The following is a 20,509-nucleotide window of genomic DNA, read 5'->3' as shown; positions in this document are numbered from 1 at the left end:
AAAATCATTTAGAACATACAGCTAGAAAGGACCTTCTTAGATCATCTGTTCAGCCCCTTCATTTTATGAATGGAGAAACTGAGGCCCATCCCATGGATTCTAGTGACTTTTATCCTAACCCACCCAACTTGTAGGCCCCAGCTGCTGCTATTTGATAACATTCATATAGCACTTGAAAGTTTGCCAAGCTCTTTATGCACATTATCTTTGAACTTCATGACAACCCTGTGAAGTGTAGGTGCTGTAGGCATTAGTGTTCTTAGTTTATATATGGGAATTGAGGCCCAGGAAGGTTAAGTGACTTGCCCATTGCCAAACAGTAAGTGTCAGAGGCACGGTGCGAAGTCATCCACCACACTATTCATATTGGAAAAGAGGGGCAGCTAGGTGGCGCAATGGATAGAGCACCGGCCCTGGAGTCAGGAGGACCTGAGTTCAAATTCGGCCTCAGACCCTTGACACTTACTAGCTGTGTGACCCTGGGCAAGTCACTTGACCCCATTTGCCTCACCTCCCCCCCCCCCCAAAAAAAAAAACAGATTGGAAGAGGATTTGCCCAGCAGACTTAACTATTTACAAAATTATCCCTTGGTTTTTCTGGGATGCACTTTAAGTAGTATTTATGAGAACTTGTATGCCAAATGACATGAAATAGCAACTGACTTGAAATTATTTTCAAAGTTTCTTCTGTTGTGTTTAGTCATGGTGTCCAGTTGAGTTCCTCCTATAAAAAAGACTATATATAGATCATCCAGGGCCTGCTCATGTATCCCTATTACCCAAATGTTTTCATTAGTGTGCTGGTGGTATACTATGACTTTTTCCTTCTTTTTTTTCTTCAGTTAACCTCTTCGTTAACATTGCATGTGTTTGAAAACCAGGATAACCAATGCAACCCTATCAGATTGCAGTGTTTAATCCTATTGTGATAGAACGTGTTGCTCTCATTACTACTTCTGTTTTTATGCTAAGAAATATATCATGTGCAGCCATTCATATTGCTTTCTTGCTTTGCCTTTATTTGTGTGAGAATTCTGGTTGAATCCTTTTTGATTTGTTCTCATTATTCAGCTCGGCGCTTTCAGATCAGTGCTCTGGAGAATAGTATAATCAATCGCCTTCTCGCCCCTACACAAGCCTCTTTAGCTAAAAGCAAAAGTGCTGCTGTATTATCTGCTGCTGGAAAAGATTCCTCAGGTAACAGGCGTTTGGAATAAGCCTGCGAGCTTTAGCATTTGCACTTACAAAGTGAGACTTAATATCCACCTTAGCCACATCGCTATTTGAATCAATTGGTATCATAGCACTGTGTATTTTACACACACCATTTAGTTACAGATTTATTTTTTGGCTCCCACTGTAGTGTAGAGTAACGTAACAGTAGATAGATGAGGCACCCCCCCATCCCTGTTTTAAAGGCAAACTGCTCTGTTGGCCTACATGTAAGTAAATCAGAGGAATTTTGAAGGTACCACAGCCTCAGCTGTAGAGGAAATATTATGCATTACTTCAGTCACAAAGCTGTGATTGAAGCACCTGTTATGTGCCCAGGCACTGTGCTAAGCACGGGAGTTACAAAGAAAGGCAAAAGGTTTGCAGCTAGGGGGTGCTATAGTGGATAAAGCACCAGCCCTGGATTCAGGAGGACCTGAGTTCAAATCTGGCCTCAGACACTTGACACTTACTAGCTGTGTGACCCTGGGCAAGTCACTTAACTCTCATTGCCTCGGCCTCCCCCCCCCCCAAAAAAAAGGCAAAAGACAGTCCTTGTCCTTGAGAGGCTCACAGTCTAATGGAAGGGAGTTTTAATTTTCCTTGGGGAAAAAAAGAGAAATACAATGAACTGCCCTTCTGCTCTTTACCATTTTAATTAGGGGAAGAAGACTAGGAAAAGTGAACTACTGGAAATTCTACTGGGACTATGTCAGTTCTGGGATATATGTCCCTCTAGAGTTCCAGAAACAGCTGTGTATAGCATAAAACCCATTCAAGGGACCTGGTGAAAATGTAGTGTATTAACTTCTTTTGTTCTGATTGCCTCTCACCTCTCCCAGATTCTCTTCTCTTTCCTTCTTGCCAGCCATACTTCCCTCTTATATTCTCTCTTGTTCTCTTTGCTTTTTGCTGCTTTGGTGCCAGTTAGGTCACTCATGCTGGTGTGCGTGGAGTCCATTCAGCCTTGCTTTGGCCCACTTGTTCTCATGCTTCAGCTTGTTTCGAGCCAATTGTGTATCCCTGATTTTTAGGTCACTTTTTTACATCTAATCACTTTGGGGTTTTTTTTGCTCTGGAATGTTAGATGTTTCTAACTCTCTGCTTTAACTTAGTATTACTCCCAAGAAAACGGAACAATTTACCCAAGCTTCTCTAGCTAGTCAGAAGCCAGTCACTGTACTTAGGAATACCAACAGGCATCCTTTGGCTTTCCTGTAGCATAAAGTCTGAAAGATTGTAATTTTACTTCTGTCGAATTTTGTAGGTATTTAAATAAAATGCTTTCTCCACAAAAGTTTAATATTCAAAATCAGTTTTCCTTTTTGTCAAGACTCTTTTCACAGGAAAAATAAACATGCCAAACATTTATTAATTGGCTTTGCACTCTGTGCAAGATGCCATGCCTTGGGTTTGCATCCCTTGGGAGACAGACACAAACAAAACAGCCCCTTCCATCTAGTGGAGGTTGGCTTTCAGTGGACAACAAAAACACTAGGGGAAAAAATCTAAAGGCATGTTCTGCAGGTTGGAGATTGTTCTCTTTGGCTAGAACATTGAATATATGGTTAGGAGTGCTACAAGACTTGAAGGGCAGATAGGGTGGCACCAGATTGTGGAGGGTTTTCAGTGCCAGGCAAAGGAAACATAATTGATTCAGGAGATACCTGTTATTTACTGAAAGTTTTTGAGTGGAGGGATGGCATGACCAAGCTTATGTATCACTTAGAGACAATGGTCAGAAAGATGAGAGTAGAGGGCAGAATCAATCTTGGTGGTTTTGTTAGGTTTTCATTAGAGATGGACAACACTTCAGTTGCCTTAACTTGATTTACATTTAATCTTCTGTTCCCTTGGGTTGATGTTGAGTCATTTTTTGTAATGGATGAGAAGCATAGTAATTTTTTTTTTTAAAGCCACAGTTCATTATTCATTCAGGAAGCTCCTGTCAGTATTCAGATATAAGAGGATATACAGTTTACTTGTTCATAAAAAAATATCTCCTAGTTGTCTTATGAGCTAACTCAAAGCAGTTAAAATATGTCTTTTAAGGAGAATTTCAAATATTGGCACTATTCGTTCATATGCCAGGATAAGACGTTTGACACTATTTGGAATATTTAATGAATCAAACTTGTTTATCAGTGTTTTTAACGTGATGTGGCAGTGACCTTGTGTTCTCAGAGGCTCTGTTAGTGAATGGAGTGCTGACTTTTCACAGGTCCTACCCAGCTTGAAAGGCTTCAAGTACAGCCCTGAGGGTAGAGTATGTGTCTGTCATCTGAGGATCAGGTTCACTAAGTGTAGAGATGAATACTATTGAGCAAAATATCTAATTAAATCAATTACTAAAGCGTGGAGGGTTTGTATACTTACACCCACAACCATGGTCACCCAGAACCTTGAAGTATTGAAGAACAGTAAACTGTTGGAATGTTTAGCTTAGTATACAACCAAACATGGAATTATTTCTAGGGTATGATTAATTTTCTGAAACAGATGTTTTAGTTACTTACAACTTGTAATTTTTCTATTGACAAGCTGATTCTGAAGGACAGTGTGATTGAGTGAGAAATAACTATTGCATACAGACTTTGGAAAAGCATCTTATTTTTATCTACAGTAAATAGACTATTGCTTTCATGGTGTCATTATTCTTGGTGTTGCTTTGGAAATACTAATTGTGTGGTGGTGCTGTCTTGTGTTTATGACACATTTTCAGTATATGCTTCCTGTGGTATTGCGTGATCTCTGTGGTTTCTAATAGACACAATCTTTTTCTCTCTCTTCTTTTCCTATTCTTAAACTGTGCACTTGGCTCTCTGTTTTGTCTTGTCAAATTCCTAACTTTGTAGAATTTCACCTCTGTCCTCGTTCAGCTGCCTCCAGTACTATCAGCTACCCACTGCAGGCCCCCAAAATGCCCATGCGCAGCCGCAGTATTGACAGACCGAAGACTTCCATGGCAGCTGTTTCAACAAATGCTACAGGTTCTATGCAGGTTTGTTACAAATTTCCTTATGTTGAAGATGGGGGTTTTTTTGGTCTTCTAAAAATATATTTGCATAAATCTTGATTGGGGTGGTTTTGTTACACATATGATTTTAAAATGGAATAAATTCTTAATTATCAGTGGTATTTTGCAACATAATATAGATAATTCAAATAGTTTTAGATATTCCTCAAAAAGGGTTGCCAAAAATTCAAATGCTGGCCATTTTGGACTTCAACCAAATCTGCCTACTAATTAGGGGGGGCAGGGGCAGTGTGGAGAAGAGGGTAGGGCAATAAGTGAGTAGTGAATGATCAAAAGAAATCATGATGATGATGATGATGATGATGGAAACTAAAGAATTGGGAAAATCTATGAATTGTATACTCATCCATGAAGAGGCAAAAGTTAGCAGACTAAATGGAAACATGAAAGTGTCTTATACATGCTCAATTACGTTAGCAATGGTAGTCTTTACTTAAAAGCTCTATGCCTACTATTGCCTTTTTTATTTTTTAATCATAAAAGTATTTTCTTTTCCAGTTACATGTAAAGACAGTTTTCCACATTAATGTACCACAGTTCGTTTGGCCATTCCCTCATTGATGAGGGGATTCATCTACTTTGTTTCCAATTCTTTGCTATCACAAAAAGTCCTGCTACAAATATTTTGGTGTATGTGGGGACTTTCTTCTCATTGGATTCCTTGGGTTATGAGCTCAGTAATGGAGGCTCTGGGTCAAAAGATATGGACATTTTAGTCACTTTATTTGCATGATTCCAACCAAATTGCTTTCCAAAATGGCTTTCCAAAATTCATTGCTCCACCAGTAACGCATTAATGTGCTTATTATCCCACAATCTCTTTAACATTGGATATTGCCATTTTTTGTCATCTTTGCCAGTTTGCAGGATGAGGGGTTTTTTTTGTTCTTGTTTTGGTTTTGGCGAGGCAGTTGGGGTTAAGTGACTTGCCCAGGGTCACACAGCTAGTAATTGTTAAGTGTCTGAGGTCAGATTTGAACTCAGATCCTCCTGAATCCAGGGGCAGTGCTCTATGCACTGCGCCACCTAGCTGCCCCAAACTGTTACTTTTTATAATATAGTTTGAGGTATGGCAATGCTAGTCCTCTATTGTTCCTACCTCTTTTCATCATTTCCCTTTTATGTTCTAGATCTTTTGTTTTTCCAAATGAATTTTGTTATTGTTTTATCAAGTTGTTTGAAGTATCCCCTTGAAAATTTGATTGGTGTACCATTAAAAGCATAAATTGACTTTGGTAGTATTGTCATTTTTATTATTTTGGCATGGCCAGTCATGGGCAATTTAAGTTGTTCTTAGGTAGAATTATTTTTAATATCTATCAAAACAAAGCATAGCCAGAAATTTTAGCGATTCCTCATTTTGTTGATCTATTCAGAAGTCAGAGGTGGACAAGTATGCATCAGCTCGTGCTGCAAGGCGAGCTCCATCACCATCTCTATCAACTCGTAAGAGATCACCTTCACCTGCTAGCGTTAAGCGTCCTCCATCTCCCTCTACATCGAAGTAAGTAGCTAATATTAAATTGTTCCATGGCACATACTATGCCATAAAAAGTTAATTTTCCCATTTTAGAATTTGTGTAAAATGGAATATACAATAGCATAAGTTCAGTCCATGGTTGTTTTTTTTTTTTTTTGCGGGGCTATGGGGGTTAAGTGACTTGCCCAGGGACACGCAGTAAGTATCAAGTGTCTGAGGCCGGATTTGAACTTAGGTCCTCCTAGGGCCGGTGCTTTATCCACTGTGCCACCTAGCTGCCCCAAGTTCAGTCCATTTTAAAAGATGATATTTTAGGATCTCATAGTTAGAAGGGACCTTAGAAGCCATTGAGTTGAACCTTTTTTTGTTTGTTTTTTAATTAGACTATGAAAACTTGCAGATTTTACTCTGTTGATATGAATATGGACTGCCCTTTCTAAAATGATATCCCTTTGAAAGGAAAATGTATAAAAGTATGCACTAAAAATAATACCAATTATATATAAGGTTCAGGTTATCCTCAACTCATACTTGGGAAAAAATTATGGGCTATATTCAGAATAGTATAGAAATGGTAATATTCCCTCATGCTTGCATAGCACTTTATGCTTTTTGAAGTACTTTCACATATATTAACATACATTTCTTTAAAAAAAACCATACTGAAAAAAATTTTTTTAAAAAGTAGTTTAAAAAACATACTGTTGGATAGAGCACCGGCCCTGGAGTCAGGAGGACCTGAGTTCAAATCCGGCCTCAGACACTTAACACTTACTAGCTGTGTGACCCTGGGCAAGTCACTTAACCCCAATTGCCTCACTAAAAAAAAAAAACAAAAACAAAAAAAAAACATACTGTTTCTTTTTCCTCAGCAGACTAACTCAGAGAAGTCGTCCACCATCTCCTATTACATTAAAACAGCAGCCGTCATCTCCCATCTCTATGGTAAAAGCTGCTTTTAAACCTGTTCAACGCCCCTTGATCACACCAACTGTTACAAGTATTACCAAAAAGAGTAGGATGCCTGAAACAGATAGCAAACCAAAGGATGTATGTGAAGAAGACAGAAAACAAGAAAAACGAACATCACCAGCTTCAGAGAAAGACAGGGTAGCATCTGCTGGAAAGACCAAAGAAGGTAGGAGCATCATATTCAGAGTTGCTTGTGGTAAGGCCTCAGTTAATTGGCTTGTTTTGGAAATAGTTAACTGAATTCCAGGGACTCAATAGGAGAGTGGTACCTAGCATCTGATACAATATGGCATTTCCTTTATGCCATCTTGAGTTCTGAAAAGAATGTGCTCTTACTCCTCTCCATAGATTATGGTTTATCATTTGTATTATGAATGGACTTGGCTGTGATTTATTATTCTTAACAACAACAGTAACAGCATTTATGTAATGCTTTGGGTTTGTTTGAGTCTATCTTGCCTAGACTGGAAGTTCACGAGCTATTCATAGGCCTTTTTCTCTCATTGATCAGTGTGAGAGCTTTGACCTGCTCCATTTCCAACCTGGGCCAGTTTGCCCCTTCCTTGTGTCCTCAGGGTCCTTATAGTAATGCCAGATTTAGTGTAGATATGTGATTGGCTCAAAGATCTGCCAGTCTTAGCCTTTCTGGCCACCTTTCATTCTATATATGAAGAAGCTGAGAGGCTAAATGAAAGGAAACCAATTATGCTGGCAGTAATCCTGTAACTTAGATATTGCCAGTGTTACCCCCATTTTACAGATGAGGAAACAGACTTTGAGAGTTTAAGGGACCAGCCTTTTAAGGGATCAAGTATCTATACTTGTGAGCTAGTGAGTTCCTGAGACAGGATTTAAACATGTCTCCCTACTCCAAATCCAGTCAAGCTGCTCACTGCTTAATGTATGCTGCTTAATCAAGGTGGGGAATTCTATCACCTGTACCTAAGCTCCAAGCCTTTTGTGGAGAAATTTCTGGTGGAGCCTCCTTGAGGGCCAATCTCTAGTTCTCTCTTGTTACAAAAATAGATGGATACCACCGCAAACACCCAAGAACAAATGTAAAAGAATATGAGGTTTAAAGGATTTTGTAATCTTTAACACATACTATATAACTGGCCCTGGATTCAGGAGGACCTGAGTTCAAATCCAGTCTCAGACACTTGACACTTACTAACTGTATGACCCTGGCCAAGTCACTTAACCCTCATTGCCCCACAAAACAAAACAAAACAAAACAAAACAAAAAAAACCGCCTACTATATAAATGGCAGGTATTACAATGATCAAATGGATCCACAGTCTCATCAATGTGAATACTCTCTTCTACAGTGCAGATTGCAAGTCAAATGTGCATTCTTCTTCTTGTGTTCATGGACTCTTGTAAATCTTTTGCAGTGGTACACCTAATGTTCTGAAGGCCTTGGCATAGAGGCCTTAGAGGGCTTCTGGAAATATGTGGGGTACCAGTGCATGACTATTTCTAATAATGGTGACAGATTAAATTATAGAAAACAGTCAAATAGGAAACTGTGAACTTCTCTTGCATACAGTTCACTTAAAAGTATGTCTATTCCCCTTTCACAAAGTTTTTGTGAGATCACTGGTTTAAAGGATATGAACAGTAGATTTCTTACTGTATAATTGCTTTTTGCTTTCCAAAAAGATTGCACCACTTTGCAGCTGCACCAGCAGTGTTGGAGTAGGGCTCTTTTCCCACAGCCGTGCCAACATTGAATGTTAGTGTTTTCAGCTAACCTTGCCAACTTCGTGGGTGGAAAGTGATAGCTTACAATTATTTAATTTGCTTTTTTCTGATTATTTTGAAGAATCAGAACTTTTTCATGTTGTTAAGTGATGTTCTGTTCTTTCGAGATTGCCTTGTTCATATCCTTTGGCCACTTCTTAAAGATAATGTCAAACTTCAATTAAAAATATTTCTCATAAAGATTTTCTAGATGCATTACTTTCTGATGTGCAAAAACTTTCTTTGTATATGATCAAACTCATCTATTTGTTCTCCTAGAATTTCTTCTGTTTTTGCAATAGCTAGGCTTTTTTTTTTACCTCTACAGAGTTATGCAAGATATTAACATCTTTATACCTAGATAAGTAAATACAAGCCTCTTTGAGGCAAGAGAGCATGCCCTCACACCCAGGGGCATCAAGGTTTCCCTTAGGAGGTGGTACCAGAACTGAGCCTTGACAGAAGCTAAGAGGTCAAGGGGAAGGGGAGGAGTTCAGGGCAGGCATGGAGATAGTCAGAAGATAATGTCAAGTTTGGGGAGCAACAAGCCTGTCAGTGTGCCTTGTAGATTGTTGGAAGGGAACTAATGAAAAATAAGCCTGGAAAGGTAGGTTGGAGCCAGATTGGGGAAAATTTGAAATAGTGGGTTGAGGAATTTCTTTTTCTTTTTCATATTTTTTAACCCTACAAGCATTAGGGAGCCACTGAGGATTTTGGAGCAAAACAGTGATGTGTTGAATACTAGTACCTATGTATGCTCTTGGTTATAGGTCAGAGTTAACTTGATCTGTTGTTGTGTTTTTTAGATCATTTTGATTGTTTAGATAGTTTTGTTGATTGATATTTTAGATAGTTTTAATGATTGGTTTTTTAGAGTAAAATTTGAGATAAGGAAATACACAATCCCCTCTATTCCTTTTATGTATTCATAATTTCCCTTGATATACTTGACTATTCTTCCAAAGAAATTTTATTTTCTTTTTTATCTCACTCCATCATTCAGTTATCTTACTGTGATTTCTCTTGGTATATCTCTGCTTTCTGATCCTGATGATGGTAGAACTGAGGTGGGGTTTGGGAAATGGCCATTCTTTTCTCTCTCCCTCCTGCCCTCTATCCAACTAGCATCCCCAAGCACCCTCTGTATTCTTTGGCTTGGGTTCCAGCCATCCTCTAGGGCAGAGATTCTTAACCACCTTTTTTTGTCCTGTCCCCCTTGGTCAGGCTGGGGAAGCCTGTTTTTAAATGCATAAAATAAAACACATCAAATTACAAAGAACAGCTAGCATTTTATAGACCTCTTTAAGGTTTGAAAAGCATTTTACATAGTTATCTCATTTGATCCTCATAACAACTCTTTGAGGTAGATGAAGAAGTGGAGAGGCTAAATGAAAGGAAACCAATTATGCTGAAATATGGTTATCAACATTTTTTAAAAGTTCACAAATTCCAGGTTAAGAACTCTACCCTGGGCAAAATTTTTCTGTATCAGGCCCCTCGCCAGAGAAATGATCAGCCTTTTCCTTTGATTTCTCATCTGAAAAATTAAGGTATCAAGTTCTGGTGGCTTCCAGATTCAATTTTAACTTTTTTTTCATAGAAGAGAACATTATTTTTCTTCATTGGGGTGGCAAGTGTGAGAGCATCCATTTGACTGCCTCTCCAAGACCTGATTCTAGAACTCCCCTGTTAAACCTGACCATAAGAGAACCATCTCCCCCTCCCACCCCCTAACAGATTCCTTGCTTCATTATGTGAAAGAATAGACCTTCTTTCTTGCCCTGATACTCAGGGTCTAAGAAATTACTTCCTCCCATGCTTTTTCCCCCTCACCTCCCAATAATAATCTGCTCTCTCTAGATATAGGAGACCCTATAACGAGATAGAACTGTATCCTTTTGGTGGCAATTAGCTATTTGGTAATAGTTTAGGTGGTAGATGTGACAGGGTCTTAAATACTTACATCTTTAGAGTTGTAGGTACTATTAGGGAAGTAGCAGAGTGTAATGTAAAGAGCATCAATTAGGAGTCAATACACCTGGTTTCTAGTCCTGGTACTGCCTAGATCTAGGTGATGTGACCTTAAGCAAGTCAGTTCTCTCTAGACCTCAGTTTCCTTCTCTGTGAAATGAAGGTGCTTGCTTAGGTGATTTCAAAGGCCCTTCCTAACTGTAAATTCTAGATTAAATTTTCAAAGTCTCAACTAAAGGGATGATTATGCTCCTGGCTGCCAGCTGCCAACACTCAGAATTCTCTCTGGGCAGTAGCAGCTGCAATAGAAGCATTTGCCCACATGAACCACTGCCTCTTTCTCCGTGGCAAAAAAAAAAAAAAAAAAAAAGCTCTGCAGAAAGAGAAAAATATGTGATTAAAGATGCAATGTGCTATTTAATTTTGAAATGAATGAACTATAAAACCTACAGAGCAATTTTAGGGTAGAATGCTTTTTTGTTTGGATCAAGATGTGGATTTTTGTTGAAATTGGCCTTCCAGCAACTTTAAACTCTGTCAAATTATTCTGACTGCCTGCATTTTCTGCTTTTTTACCCTCCATCAGAAAATTGCCATTTTGCCACATTTTCTATTTAATTGACCCTGACAGCAGATTTAGATTTTCTTCCTTTCAGTTAAAACAGAATTTCTTCCATTTTACATTTTTCTGATGACTCATAATGTCACTAGATTCCTAAATCCTGACATGTCATAAGAAAAAAAGGATCTTGGTTGAATTTGATTAAGAGAAATATCTATCTTTTAAAGATAAAGGATGAAAAAATACTCTAAGGAAATAGGTAAACTAGCTTATACCAGTGATTTCTTTATATATTCCCTAACCCCTTAATTAAACCTTCTCCTTATAACAAAGAAATGAAGTTAAAATCATCCAGGAAAATGACAGTTGCTACTTTTTTGTTTTTTTTTTTCTTTTTTGAGGTTTTTCCTTTTGTTCTGATTCTTGTTTCACAACGTGACTAATGTAGAAATATGTTTAATGTGATTATACATATATCAACTGTATCAGATTGCTTTCTGTCTTGGGGAGGGAGGGAGAAAAATTTGGAACTCAAAATCTTATAAAAACAAATGTTGAAAGACATCTTTACATGTAACTGGAAAAGAATAAAATTCTTTTATGATAAAAATTTAAAATTTAAAAAAAGGAAAATTAGAGTGTCTGTCAGCATATAGACCGTTCTGCTCCCATATTCCTCTGCTTCTTTACCTAGAGGATAGGGATATGGCTCATCATCTGGACTTCACAGCTTAAGTTGGTCGTCTCAAGTATCCAGCTTAGCTAAATATTATTACTCCATAAGCTCTTGGGGGCTTTGGAATATTAAACCAGCCTCAGTATGGAATATCAACAACTTATTGTTCTTTGGGTCCTATTTGCTCAGGAAAAATAATTCACATTTTTATAGCACTTGAAAGTTTATAAAACTCTCCTAACAATAGCCCTATCAATTAAGTAATACAGGTTTTAGCCATTCCCATTTTTGCAGATGAGGAAACTGAGGCTCTGAGAAGTTAAGTGAATTGCCCGTGTAAATGTTTCCTCTGGGTTTAGAACACAGGTCTTATGACAACTTGTCATCAAAATCATCAGTAGGAGGCATTGATTGCCTCCTTGTGTAGGACACCATGGGTATGGTGAATTAAATATTACCAGTGTCTTCATGTATTTGAAAGTCTGTTAAGTAGAAAGCAAATTAGGCTTGCTCTGCCTGTCTCCAGAAGGCAGAATTAGGAGCAGTCAATAAAAGTACTTATTTGATTCTTTTGGACTTTTTGTATAGCATTAGAGGGAGAAGAGAGTACAAAGCTTTATGATTTATCACCGAGGTCAAGGGATGCAGTACTACTGTAACTCTTCTGTTGTTTTTAACTTTGGGCTTGGCACTTCTTGGAAAAACAAATGTTACCAATTCTGGGAAATAACCTCAGGGAGCTGCAGCACACAGTATGGAGGTTGTGATTAATTTGTGCTGTCGCTGACTTCGGCCATCTTCTGGGATCCTGAGGTAGTCATGACTTAACAATAACAAGCTCTAGTGTGATTGGTACCTACTGTGTAGAATTCCCTGGAGTTTGATTAGTTCTGTAGCTCTGAGAAGAAAATGTTGACCTAGGAGCTAAAAAGATTAATAAAGCCTTCTGGATACAAGAGGATGTCTTAGGACTTTTTATTGCTCTATCTTCAGAATCCCCAAATTTCATAGTTGAAAGGGACCATTCAGCCCCAACCTGAATAAAAATCCTCTCTACCCATGCCCACCAGTGATCTTGTAGGTTCTACTTGAACAGCTGCATTGATGAGGCAGCCAGTTCCACTTTGGGGCAGTTTTTCATTGTTAGGAAGTTTGAGCCAAAATCTGCCCTTTTGTAGTTTCTACTCGCCAAGCCAAGTTCTTTCCTCTTGAGCCAGGCAAAGGAAGCATCATCCCTGTTTTATCTGACAGTCCTTGAAATATGTGAAGACAGCAATCATGTTCCCTCTAAGTCTTCTCTTTTCTAGCTAAGAAGCTAAACCTTCTTTAGTTCTTTCAATTAATCCTCTTAGGGTATGGTGTTTGGACCTCTCACTATCTAGGTCATCATCCCAGCTTGTCAATGTCCTTCTCCAAATGTCTAAACATAATACTCCCCATTATGGTATGCTTGGGACCATGACCTCCCTTCTTTCAGACATTTGGCCTCTCTTAATGCAGCCTACAGTTCCATTGGCTTATTGGGGTTCTGATCATTTCCAAACCATGCTGAATATACTCCAGACATTGTCCATCTCTTACGTTTAGAGCTGGCAGAGATTCAGAGGCCAATCCTCTCATTTTACAGATGGGGAAACTGAAGGCCAAAGAATAGAAATAAAAAGCCCCTTGTCACACAGGTAGTAAATGGTGGGGCCATGCTTCAAATCCAGGTTCTCGGATTGTTAATCTAGTCCTTTTCTGCTCTAGCATATTGTTCTGCCTTGATAAAGTCTTTCCCTTTCACTCTGAGTTTACTCATATTCAGTTATCTCACAACAGCTGGTTTTTTTAGAGATGAATTACCCTCTGGAACAAGTTGTTTAAAATCAGCATTGGGATTTGGATTGGTTTTGTTTTGATTCAAGAACAGGTACCATGAATTCCTAGTCTCTTGCATGTATTTTTGAGGTTTTGTTTTGTTTTTGTTTTTGTTTTTTGTTTTTTTAATGAGGCAATTGGGGTTAAGTGACTTGCCCAGGGTCACACAGCTAGTAAGTGTGTGTTAAGTGTCTGAGGCCAGATTTGAACTCAGGTCCTCCTGACTCCAGGGCCGGTGCCACTGCGCCATCTAGCTGCCCCCATATATAGTCTCTTAATTTTGGGTTGTACTTCCTACTAATCCAGTTGACTTATGTAAACTTTTATTCGAAATAGAGCCAAGTAGCAAAACTGGACCAGGGACCACAAGTGCTGAAGAAGCTGCTAAAATTTTGACAGGGAAACGACAGCTGGCTCGGGAACTAAAGGATCGAGAGGAATGGGAAAGATGTCAAAAAGGAGAGGAAAGGTAAGACTCAAACAGTCTCTTCTGCATTGCAGATATAGCTGACTTTTATTTCGATTACAGGTGCAGATGTTAAAAAGCTTAAAAAACTCATTGCCTCTTTTTCAAAGTTTAGGCTGTAATGATCGCTGTTCTCAATAAGTCATTTGAAAAGCCACTTGAGAATGCATGAGAAGTAATACTTTTCCTGCCTACCATTTAAAACTGAAAGGGTCTTTCAGCTGTCCTGGGCTGGGCTAAGAAGGAGCATCCCTAGTCGCATGGGTTATTGTCTCGATCTCACGCACATTGTTGTGAAAGTGAATGTTATTAAAATGAGTACAGATTGATAGGAAAGCCTTGCCTGCTCAGGCACATGTCCAGCCTCTGTTCTTTCAGTGGGATCTGAGCACTTTTTTATCCAGAGGAATGATGACCTGGGCAAAGGGGCATATGGCAACTCAACTAACACAAGATTGGTTTGTCCTGGAATACAGGTATCATTTGTTCATTACTCGGTCCAGACACCCCCTTCCTAGTAATCAGAAGGTTGCCAGGTGAAGGTAGAATCAGAACAAAGATTGCTAAATGACCTTAAATCTATGGTAGCCAAATCACTTTTCTCCATCTTAACAGGTTCTGTCTGCCACACAAACCAAAATACTGATGTCTGGTCACCCTGATGTTGGTATTTCCTAACTCCTCCTTCTTATACTACACTGGACTCATCTCCCTTCTCTTTGTACTTGTAATGTATCTTGCTGTTATACTACCACCATCTCTTTTTTCAGTAGGACTCTTGTGTCACTTTTTCAAGATGATTAGCCTTTTTTTTTTTTTTTAGCGAAGCAATTGAGGTTAAGTGACTTGCCTAGGGTCACACACAGTAAGTGTTAAGTGTCTGAGGTCAGATTTGAACTCAGGTCCTCCTGACTCCAGGGCCAGTGCTCTATCCACTACACCACCTAGCTGCCCCTGATGTAGCTTATTTTATATTGAAATTATCTACTTCTTCATGACATTTGGGGGACATCTGAATCTCATTAGTAGGCTGGCTTCAACTCCCCCCACAAGAAGCACTACTTCTAGGAACATTTCCTCACAGCACCTCACTTCATTCACCATTACTTGACCTAGGTATCCTGGTCTCTAAGATATATTGTCCTAAGTTTTGGGATCTATCTTGTTTTGTACTCAGGTAGCCTTCTGTCACTTAACTCCAAGATGCAACTGTATTGAGGGCTTGCCTTCAGCTTTTCAGGCTTCACTTTTAGCACTTCCTAAAATGTTATAAAATCCCTCTTTTATACTTTTCAGGTCACTGAGAGAAAATTTCTTCAGTAGAAAGTAAAATACTAACTATATTCTAATTTATTATTAGCCAAAATTACACATTATGGAACCCTAACCCTAACCCTAACATGACAAATTCACCTTCCTTGAAAGTGTTTTGCTTTTTACTGTTCTCTCTCCCAATCTGCCCTTCCCTCCTTCCCCTCTTCCCCCCTTTATCTCCCTCCTCTCCCTCAGGGAAAAATATATAACTATACCTACTTGAGTATGTATGTTAGTCCCTCTTTGAGCCAATTCTGATGATATTAAGGTTCACTCACTCCCCAACTCCTTCCCCCTCTTCCCCTCCCCTCCATAAGCTTTTTTTCTTGCTTCCTTCATGTGAACTACCTCTCCCCTTCCCCCTCCCCCAGTCTATTCCTCCTACACCTCAACCCTATTTTAAAGATGTCATCATGGGTTAGTTAGGTGGCACAGTGGACAAAGCACCAGCCCTGGACCCAGGAGGCCCCACCCCAAATCCGGACCCAGGCATAAGACACCCCACCCTGTCTGCCCCACAAAGAACAAAACATAAATGCTTTACAGATACCATCCCTTCATATTCAGTTTAGACCTGTGTGTTCTGTGAATTTCTTACTGAGATGGTTCTTATGATTTTGAAGTATTATCTTCCCATGTAGGAATGTAAACAGTTTGATCTTTTAATATCCCTCATGAAGTCTTTTTCCTGTTTACCTTTTTATGCTTCTCTAGGGTCTTGTATTTGAAGGTCAAATTTTCTGTTCAGTTCAGGTCTTTTCATCACAAATGCCTGAAAGTCCTCTTTTTTTGTTGAAGTCCCACTTTTTCCTCTGAAAGAGTACACTCAGTTTTGCTGGGTACATGATTCTTAGCTGTAGTCACAGTTCCTTTGCCCTCTGGAATATCATATTCCATGCCCTTTGGTCCTTTAATGTAGATGCTGCTAGGTCTTGTTTTAGTGTTATTGGAGCTCCACAGAATTTGAATTCCTTTTTTCTAGCTGCTTGCAATATTTTCTCCTTGACCTGGGAGTTCTGGAATTTGGCTATAATATTCCTGGAGGTTTTCCTTTTTGGACCTCTTTCAGGAGGTAATTGGTGTATTCTTTCAATTTCTATTTTGCCTCCTGCTTCCAGAATATCAGGGCGATTTTCCCTGACAATCTTTTGGAGGATGGTTTCTAAGTTCGTATTTTGGTCATGGTTTTCAGGTAGTCCAATGATTTTCAATTTATCATTCCTGGATCTGTTTTCCAGGTCAGCTGTTTTTCCAAGGAGATATTTCATATCGCCCTTTATTTTTTAATTCAGTTGTATTTGCTTTACTGTGTCTTGATTTCTCATAAGGTCACTAGCTTCTATTTGTTCAATCCTAATTCTTAGGCAATTATTTTCTTGAGAAAGCTTTTCTATTTCTTTTCCCATTTGGCTTTTCAAACTGTTGACTTCTTTCTCATGACTTTCCTTCATTGCTCTCATTTCTCTTTCCATTCTTTCCTCCATCTCTCTAAATCTTCCTTCTATCTCTCCTACTTTCTCTTCAAAGTCCCTTTTGAGTACTTCCATGGCCTGAGACCAATTCATATTTTTCTTGGAAACTTTGAATATTGGATCTTTGACCCTGTTATTATCTTCTTCTGAGGGTGTATTGTGGTCTACCTTTCCCCCAAAGAAGTTTTCGATGGTCTGCTGCTTTCTCTTCCTACTCATCCTGGCTGACTATTTCTTGGCTTTTTACTCTTTCTTAAAGTGTAGTGCTACTTCCAGGACACACTGTTCGAGCTACAGCATGACCCAGGGGGTGATTGGGCTTCTTCTCAGCCTGCCTGGCCTGTGAGTAACCACAGCCGCTTTCTCTTTGACCTGGAAACAGAAGTCTAATTGAACTCTGATTCTCTGTGGTTGGAAGCTTGGCGTGCTTTTGCCTCTCCCCCACTGGGCCACCACCACTCCATTCAGCCCACTGGTTCAGACCCAGGACGCTTTGCCCCAACTCCAGCAGAGACTGCCTCTACTTCATCCTGGCCTACCCCCTCACCAGTCTGTGATGGGAGCCTCAGAAGCTGCTGGTGCTGAAGACTCTGACATGTACTGGAAGCACTGTCTCTGGCTGGGTCTGGACTGTGTGCTAAGCTGTTCAGCCTGATCAGTAGGTGATCAGAATTGCCCTCTTTTGCAGAGAAATAGTCTCACTCTGTTCTTATGTGCATTTGGCTGCTCTGGTTTTTTGGGTTTTTTTACTGCATTAATTGGGCGTGAGTGGATGGGTTTATCTGGAGCTTGTGGGAGTCACAGCTTCTCCTCCACCATCTTGGCTCTGCCTCCTTCTTTGTGTCTCTCAGTCAAAGACTTGTTCAGTCGTATCCGACTCTTCGTGTACCCATGGACCATAGTATGACAGGCCTTTTCTGTCTTCCACAATCTCCCAAAGTCTGTCCAAACTCATGTTCGTTGCTTCCATGACACTATCCTTCTCACCCTTCTTCATCCCCCAGAATTAGTGGGGTTTTTTCCCCAATGAGTACTGTCTTCTCATTATGTGGCCAAAGTATTTAAGCTTCAACTTCAGTATTTGACCTTCCAGTGAATAGCTTGAATTAATTTCTTTTTTTTAATTAATTTTTTTAAGTGTTGACTGATTTGATCGCTTTTCTTTCCAAGGAATTCTCAAAAGTCCTCTCCAGTACCACAGTTCAAAAGCATCCTTTCTGTGCTGCTCAGCTTTATATACAGTTTTATTCTCACAGCCATACATTGCTACTGGGAAAACTTTGCTTGGACTATATGGACCTTTGTTGGCAAGGTGTTGGCTCTGCTTTTTGGGTTTTTTTGTTTTTTGTTTTTTTAGTGATGCAATTGGGATTAAGTGACTTGCCTAGGGTCACACAGCTAGTAAGTGTTAAGTGTCTGAGGCCGGATTTGAACTCAGGTACTCCTGACTCCAGGGCTGGTGCTCTATCCATTGCGCCACCTAGCTGCCCCTACAGTTACTTTAAATGGGATTTCTCTTTCTATCTCTTGCTGCTGGGTTTTGTTGGCTGTGTATAGAAATGCTAATGATGTATGTGGATTTATTTTATATCCCGCAACGTTGCTAAAGTTGTTAATTATTTCAAGTAGTTTTTGTTTTGGTTTGGTTTGGTTTTTTTGCAGGGCAATGAGGGTTAAGTGACTTGCCCAGGGTCACACAGCTAGCAAGTGTCAAGTGTTTGATGCCAGATTTGAACTCAGGTCTTCCTGAATCCAGGGCCGATGCTTTATCCACTGCACTACCTAGTTGCCCCTCAAGTAGTTTTCTAATTGATTCATTAGTATTCTCTAAGTATACCATCATATCATCTGCAAAGAGTGATAGTTTTTTTTCCTTCTTTCCTAGTCTAATACCTTCAATTCCTTTTTCTTCTCTTATTGCTAAAGCTAACATTTCTAGTACAATATTGAGTAATAGCAGTGATAATGGACATCCCTGTTTCACTCCTGATCTTATTGGGAATGACTCTAACTTATCCCCATTACATATAATGCTTGCCGATGCTTTTAGGTAGATACTGCTAACCATTGCTTCTTATCTTGTATACAGGTTCCTTAGGAGACAAGATGATCTGATACTCCCATTTTATCGAGGACTTCCCATATTTTGTTGTGATCTACACAATCAAATCTAGTGCAGTGAACGAAACAGAAGTAGATGTTTTTCTGGAACTCCCTTGCTTTCTCCATAATCCAGTGAATGTTAGCAGTTTGGTCTCTAGTTCCTCTTCCTCTTTAAAAACCAGCCTTAAGCATAACCTTGCTGGCATGTAAAATGAGTGCAGTTGTTCAGTAATTTGAACATTCTTGGCATTGTCCTTATTTAGGAGTGGGACATAAACTGATCTTTTCCAATCCATCGGTCACTGTTGAGTTTTCCAAATTTGCTGGCATACTGAGTGCAGTACTTTAACAGCATCATCTTTTAGGGTTTTAAACAGCTCAGCTGGAATTCCGTCACCTTCAGTAGCCTTATTGTGAGCAATGCTTCCTGAGGCCCATTGACTTCATTCTCCTGTTACAGAAGCCCCTCTGCTGTGACAAGGCAGTGATCCAGGAGAGGAGGTCAAGGACTAGTTTAAATAAATTGAGTGTTGTCACATCTGGTGACTTGTCACCAGAAATTTGACTGTGAAACAGTTAATTTTTGCCTGTAGTTATTCATAGAGCTGACATTCTGCATTGGTGGAGGGAAAGGGTCCAGCATACCAATAGAATAACAGTACAACAAAGTAACACTAATACAGCATATCTGCAAGCTTGAGTAAAGTGATCATTATGCACCTTCCTTGTCCCAGGCACCAACAGAGCCAGCCCTACATGCCTCATGACAGCCAATTCCTTCCTTAGTGTGAGTACTCACATCATCCCAGGAAGCATCTCTAAAGGTGTTGAGCACCTAGAAACATTTTCTGTAGGGACTCTTGTCTTTGCAATTACTTGAGGGTACATATCGCGGGGGTTTTTGTTTAATTGGCTCAGGGAATTCCCTGCTCCAGTACAGATGGTCACATGTCTAGTCAGAGGCAATTCTGAAACTCAATTCTTTTGCCTCCCTAGTCCAGTGCTCATTCTACCATGTAGCAAGGCTGAGCTAAATGCTTCATGAGTTGGCCTGAAATCTGCCCAGATGTATCTTGCACAAGTAGTTTTTAGTACTTACTGAAGCATTTTATAGCTAGGCCTAATAGTTTAATTGTATTTTTAATATTTTTTTTTCCAATTACATGTAAAGATAAATTTTTAACATTCTTTTTTTTGTGGAGTAATGAGGGTTAAGTGACTTGCCCAGGATCACACGGCTAGTAAGTGTCAAATGTCTGAGGCCAGATTTGAACTCAAGTCCTCCTGAATTCAGGGCCGGTGCTTTATCCACTGCACCACCTAGCTGTCCCCTTAACATTCATTTTTGATCAAATTTATGGGTTTCAAATTTTCTCCCTCCTTTCCCTCTCCCCTCCCCTCCCTGAGACAGTAAGCAATTTGATATAGGTTATAAATGTGCAATCATGTAAAACATTTTTATATTAGTCATATTGTGAAAGAAGAAACAGTTTGCAAAAAAATTTCCAGTTTTAAAAAAGGGGGAAAACACCAAAAAGTAAACATAGCATGCTTTGATCTACATTCAGACTCTATCAGTTTTTTCTCTGGATGTGGATGGCATTTTCCATCATGAGTCTTTTGTATTGCTGAGAAGAGCG

General features: G+C 39.4%; 1 protein-coding gene across 3 annotated transcripts in view; it reads left to right on the top strand.

Moving 5' to 3' along the window:
- The window catches only part of MAP7D3 (MAP7 domain containing 3), an 86,139-nt gene that overhangs the window by 44,743 nt on the left and 20,887 nt on the right, over nt 1–20,509 (top strand). Inside the window, exons 8-12 of one of the 3 annotated variants that reach the window (XM_043974474.1) lie at nt 1,072–1,197; nt 4,092–4,213; nt 5,626–5,753; nt 6,602–6,867; nt 13,851–13,983. In XM_043974474.1, the coding sequence (XP_043830409.1) occupies nt 1,072–1,197; nt 4,092–4,213; nt 5,626–5,753; nt 6,602–6,867; nt 13,851–13,983 (775 nt within the window). Of the gene's footprint in view, nt 1–1,071; nt 1,198–4,067; nt 4,214–5,625; nt 5,754–6,601; nt 6,868–13,850; nt 13,984–20,509 lie in introns of all 3 variants that reach the window. The other 2 variants (XM_043974473.1, XM_043974472.1) reach the window with 2 other exon arrangements.

This window comes from Dromiciops gliroides, chromosome X (assembly GCF_019393635.1).
Source record: "Dromiciops gliroides isolate mDroGli1 chromosome X, mDroGli1.pri, whole genome shotgun sequence".
Lineage (NCBI taxonomy): Eukaryota > Metazoa > Chordata > Mammalia > Microbiotheria > Microbiotheriidae > Dromiciops > Dromiciops gliroides.
The sequence above is the reverse complement of the archived record's forward strand: the minus strand, read 5'-3'. Positions and strand labels throughout refer to the sequence as shown.